Here is a 6,000-nt window from a genome sequence, read left to right as displayed (position 1 = left end):
GCAGGTGATGGGCAGTGCCTGGTTTCCTCCAGACATGATGCTGCCCCCACCATGATCACTGTAGGGATGGTATTGTGCCGGTGATGGGCAGTGCCTGCTTTCTCCCAGACATGATGCTGCCCCCACCATGATCACTGTAGGGATGGTATTGGGCAGGTGATGGGCAGTGCCTGGCTTCCTCCAGACATGATGCTGCCCCCACCATGATCACTGTAGGAATGGTATTGGGCAGGTGATGGGCAGTGCCTGGTTTCCCCCAGACATGATGCTGCCCCCACCATGATCACTGTAGTGATGGTATTGGGCAGGTGATGGGCAGTGCCTGGTTTCCTCCAGACATGATGCTGCCCCCACCATGATCACTGTAGGGATTGTATTGGGCAGGTGATGGGCAGTACCTGGTTTCCCCCAGACATGATGCTGCCCCCACCATTATCACTTTAGGGATGGTATTGGCAGGTGATGGGCAGTGCCTGGTTTCCTCCAGACATGATGCTGCCCCCACCATGATCACTGTAGGGATGGTAATGGGCAGGTGATTGGCAGTGCCTGGTTTCCTCCAGACATGATGCTGCCCCCACAATGATCACTGTAGGGATGGTAATGGGCAGGTGATGGGCAGTGCCTGGCTTCCTCCAGACATGATGCTGCCCCCACCATGATCACTGTAGGAATGGTATTGGGCAGGTGATGTGCAGTGCCTGGTTTCCCCCAGACATGATGCTGCCCCCACCATGATCACTGTGGGGATGGTATTGGGCAGGTGATGGGCAGTGCCTGGTTTCCTCCAGACATGATGCTGCCCCCACCATGATCACTGTAGGGATTGTATTGGGCAGGTGATGGGCAGTACCTGGTTTCCCCCAGACATGATACTGCCCCCACCATTATCACTTTAGGGATGGTATTGGCAGGTGATGGGCAGTGCCTGGTTTCCTCCAGACATGATGCTGCCCCCACCATGATCACTGTAGGGATGGTAATGGGCAGGTGATTGGCAGTGCCTGGTTTCCTCCAGACATGATGCTGCCCCCACAATGATCACTGTAGGGATGGTAATGGGCAGGTGATGGGCAGTGCCTGGTTTCCCCCAGACATGATGCTGCCCCCGCCATGATCACTGTAGGGATGGTAATGGGCAGGTGATGGGCAGTGCCTGGTTTCCTCCAGACATGATGCTGCCCCCACCATGATCACTGTAGGAATGGTAATGGGCAGGTGATGGGCAGTGCCTGGTTTCCTCCAGACATGATGCTGCCCCCACCATGATCACTGTAGGGATGGTAATGGGCAGGTGATGGGCAGTGCCTGGTTTCCTCCAGACATGATGCTGCCCCCACCATGATCACTGTAGGGATGGTATTGGACAGGTAATGGGCAGTGCCTGGTTTCCTCCAGACATGATTCTTAGAAATGAGGCTAAAAACCAAAATCTTGGTTTCATTAATCCAGAGTGCCTTTAGATCACTTTCTGTAATCTCCATCATCTTTCATGTGTTATTACTGAGGTTTCTTTTTGCCACAACGCTCCGATTGTGGAGGCTGCCGCGATGGTTCTGGACCCTCTTGAAGTTTCTCCCTTCTGTACACAGGATGTTTGGAGCTCAGTCAGAGGGACCATTGGATTCTTGGTCTCGTCTTATTAAGGTCCTTCTACCCCGATTACTTAATTTGGTGGAGCGGCAGCTCTAGGTAGAGTCCCGGTTGCTCCTTCTTCTTCCATATAAGAATTATAGAGGCCACTGACCTTCTGAGAAAATTTCAGTGCAGTAGAAATGTTTTGTCCCATTCTCCAGATCAATGGCTCCACACAATACTGTCTCCGAGCTCTACAGGCAGTTCTTTCTACCTCATGGCTTGGTTTTTACTCAGATATACATTGTCAGCTGTGAGCACATATGTACAGTAGACAGCGATGTGTCTTCCCAAATCAGGTGACTCCAACCAAGGTGCAGAAACACTTCAGAGATGATCATGAGAAATATGAAGCACAAGAGCTAAATTGGAAGTGTCATAGCAAAGGGTCTGAATACTTATGTCCATTCTGGTTATTCCCTTTAATATCTTTACAAACATTTCTCAAGTTCTGTGATCACTTTGGGAGATTCAGGGCAGAATGATGGGAAACACAAGGAGCAGCATAACAAAATGTGACAGAAGTGAAAGGGTCTGAAGACTTTCTCTACATAATGTATATTGAGGTCATGTGTTCAGCCTATACAGCCGTCCGTGTCCTTCTACCTAGAATATATAAACCATATGTCCGGCTGATATTGGAGAATTCTTACAACCCTTCACATATGGATCGCATAATACACAGGATTGTGAGAAAACTGAAAGCCCAGAGCACCATCTGGATGAAGTCCCAGTCCTGCCCTGGGGCCACTCCGCATAAACACCCTGACATTTCTTACAAGCCAAGGAGAAGGGTGGGAGACACCAACGAGAAGAACAGATGGAGGATATTAGTGGAAGGGGGGAGCAGAATCACGAGACACAGGAGGTGAACAATAAAATCTACGCTGAAGGATCTAGACGTAGGTTCAGTGCACAAGTACGACAAGATGGAGACAAGGGGGTAACCGAGGGGGCAGGGTATGAAGACGGGGGTAGTTTTGGTCAGCAAAGGGCTACATGTCATAAACTGGTTTAACCCAAAAAGCCATAAAGTCCAGGTGAAGACACAGAGACGTGCTATGTAATGTTTATTGCAGACTCAGTAGACAACCTTTGGTTATGACACCATCTAAGAACCCGCTATAGAGCGATGGTATAAAAACTTAGGACTTCACAGCCGGGGCGAAGCCAACTCTGTTACTGCCGCGATCGAACGCTACAAAATACTCCCGGATGAAGATATCGCCAAGGATCCAAGGACCAGAAGTCGTCTGGAAGCCACTGGTGCAGGATCCGGAGAACTGGAAGACACAAAATAATAAAAGAACCTCAACTAGTGGACGTGTAGAACATTGTCCTGCGAATTGTACATGGTCCATCTCTGCGGTCCTGGACAGACAGTAGAAGTCTCAGGCTTAGAATGGTGTAAAGTAATAATAAAATAATAACACAAGCCATGTTCACCTCACCGAGTCTCGCTGCTACAGTTCCAACACCCTTTCAGTTCCTGCCAAGCTCTTAACGAAGATATGTGACAGCTACGGCCAAACACCGGCTGTAACTGGTCATTGAGGTTGCCGGAGATTGGCTGCAAGAATCACATGTCCATGTCATGAGAAAGTAGGAAGTGCAGGGACCTACGGGGCCCAGGAACAGGAATGTTGGGGGGTCTGTGAGGCAGTTTCTCCCCCAGCCTTCTATCTCTGCTATATGAGGGTGTGAGGAGGCAATTGTAGAGTGAATAGTAGATTCCGAGCGCTCAGACTTAGAGAGATAATGAGGAAAGATTTCTGGTGACACTTCAGGGCTATTGGACATGGCTTCATGCTTGCTTGTTACAGTAGCTACGATAGAACAGAACAGCCTGGAACTGCATATGTGCCGGCTCCTCTTCATCAGGACATGGCAGCCGTCTCATCAGACCAGGATCAGCACCAGGGTCAGGAGACTCTTGTTCTCACCGATCTGTAGCCATCAGACATTTATGGTATTTCCTGTGGGTAGCCATAAATCTCTGAGGTGTGCATGCAACTGTAAAGACTAGCATGCCTAGGATGGTCATGAACGCACAAGCTTATGGCTGAGGCCTGTCTCATAGGAGGCTCCTGGATGTCCCGGGAAAAAGGAATGTAATTGTTACTTCATCTCTTCATTCCTCATCTCTTTTCCTACTTCTCCCCTCTCTCTTCTCTCATCTCCTTTTCTCTCCTCACCTCTTCTCTCTCCTCCCCTCTCCTCTTCTCACCTCTTTATTTTTTGTTTCTTGTCTTCTCTCATCACGCCTCTTCTTTTCTTATCTCTCTTCTCTCCTTTCTTCTCTTCTCTCCTCTTCTCTCCTCTCTTCTTATCTCTCTTCTTGTGTTCTCTCCTCACATCTGTTCTCATCTTTCCTCACCTCTCTTCTCACCTCTTCTTTTCTTACCTCTTTTCTATCCTCACCTCTCTTCTCCTCTTCTCTCCTTACCTCTCTCCTCTTTTCTTCTTACCTTACCTTCCTCCTCATCTTCTCTCCTCTTCTCTCCTCACCTCTCTTCTCATCTCTCCTCTTCTCACCTCTCTTCTCTCCTCTCTCCGCTTCTCACCTCTCTTCTCTTGTCTTCTCATCTCTCCTCTCTTCACCTCTCTTTTCTTGTCTTCTCTCCTTACCTCTTTTCTCATCTCTGCTCACATCTCTTCTCTCTTTTGTTTTCTCTCCTCACCTCTCTTCTCTCCTCATGTCCCTTCTCTTCTCCCCTCTTTTCTCCTCACCTCTCCTCTCTCCTCTCTTTTCTCCTCACCTCTCTTCTCTCCTCACCTCTCCTCTCTTTTCTCCTCACCTCTCTTCTCTCCTCACCTCTCCCCTCTTTTCTCCTCACCTCTCCTCTCTCCTCTCTTTTCTCCTCACCTCTCTTCTCTCCTCACCTCTCCTCTCTTTTCTCCTCACCTCTCTTCTCTCCTCACCTCTCCTCTCTTTTCTCCTCACCTCTCTTCTCTCCTCACCTCTCTTCTCTCCTCACCTCACCTCTCTTTTCTCCTCACCTCTCTTCTCTCCTCACCTCTCCTCTCTTTTCTCCTCACCTCTCTTCTCTCCTCACCTCTCCTCTCTTTTCTCCTCACCTCTCTTCTCTCCTCACCTCTCCTCTCTTTTCTCCTCACCTCTCTTCTCTCCTCACCTCTCCTCTCTTTTCTCCTCACCTCCCCTCTCTCCTCACCTCTCCTCTCTTCACATCTCTCCTCTCTGCTTCTCACCTCTCTCCTCTCCTCATGTCTCTTCTCTTCTCTCCTCTTTTCACCTCACCTCTCTTCTCTCCTCACCTCTCCTCTCTTCTCTCCTCATGTCTCTTCTCTACTCACCTCTTCTCACATCTCTCCTATTCTCTTCTCACCTCTCCTCTCTTCTCTCTTCACCTCTCTTCTCTCCTCTCCGCACATCTCTTCTCTCCTCTCCTCTTCTCTCCTCTTCTCTCCTCTCCTCTTTTTTCCCTCTTCACCTCTCCCTCCCCCTTCTTTTCCAGTATCTATCCTGCATCTGTTCTTTTCACTGGTTACCGGTCTCAGTTATCTAACATTGTACCTGTCATATAATAAAATGACAGAGGGGTATATCAAAACTTTTGATATTACAATGAGCGGGGATGGCGGGGGAGGGAGGTTGTCTGAGCACTCCGCTCTGTGTGTGAGGAGACAACCCATAGACTTTCTAGTGTAGTCAATAGTCTGTCCTTAGAATGTCATACTTTCTTTCAAATAAAATAACTTTTTTATTATCTTGTGCTTCCCCTATGAAAATATCATTATGACCGGTGGCACCCGACAACCTCTTCTTTGTCCTACATCATTGCCTCTTGTATCTTCCATCTTTGATGCTTCCCCCATGTGGCCAATACGATGAGATGTGGTTGGTTCCATCACACTTCTGGTTGCCTGGAATGACTGACATTAGGGTTGTCCACGGCTGCTGTGGGTAATAGGTTGTGTACCAGAAGACTGGTAATGTGGCGACACTCTACATACACAACTTCCTGTCATGTGACGTCCAGTGAATGTGTGGAGGCCACATGACAGGAAGTCAATGCACAGAGGTGCTAGCCTGGTGATGCTACTATGGAAACCCCAGAGCAAGCGGAATATTTCCAGGAGATCTGGAGAAAGCGAGGACAATGAGACCTTCACCTTTATCACTAGAATCTTATGTCCAGATTTAGGAGAAACGGGACTTCTCTATTGTGGTGACAGCTATGATAGGACACTCACCTGGGTGATATAAGCCGCTGCCGGTACAGTGTACTCCATCCCGTTGATAGTTATGATCATGTCCGGCAGGGAGCTGACGTGGTCACAGGTCACATGGTACTAGAATCCACAAGATGGTCATATTAATAAATGGCTCCACCATGTAGGGCG

The 6,000-nt window shown here is 48.7% G+C and overlaps 1 protein-coding gene across 1 annotated transcript in view; it reads right to left on the bottom strand.

Annotated features, from left to right (window-relative positions):
- Window positions 1-2,697: 2,697 nt before the first annotated feature.
- LOC130290203 (pepsin A-like) overlaps window positions 2,698-6,000 on the bottom strand; it is a 69,572-nt gene continuing 66,269 nt past the window's right edge. The window contains exons 8-9 of the mRNA XM_056537586.1: window positions 5,851-5,949; window positions 2,698-2,918 (exon numbers count right to left, since the gene is read on the bottom strand). Of these exons, the coding sequence (XP_056393561.1) occupies window positions 2,781-2,918; window positions 5,851-5,949 (237 nt within the window). The 3' untranslated portion in view covers window positions 2,698-2,780. The remainder of the gene's footprint in view (window positions 2,919-5,850; window positions 5,950-6,000) is intronic.

The sequence above is a fragment of the Hyla sarda genome, chromosome 1 (assembly GCF_029499605.1).
Source record: "Hyla sarda isolate aHylSar1 chromosome 1, aHylSar1.hap1, whole genome shotgun sequence".
Taxonomy (NCBI): Eukaryota; Metazoa; Chordata; class Amphibia; order Anura; family Hylidae; genus Hyla; species Hyla sarda.
The sequence above is the reverse complement of the archived record's forward strand: the minus strand, read 5'-3'. Positions and strand labels throughout refer to the sequence as shown.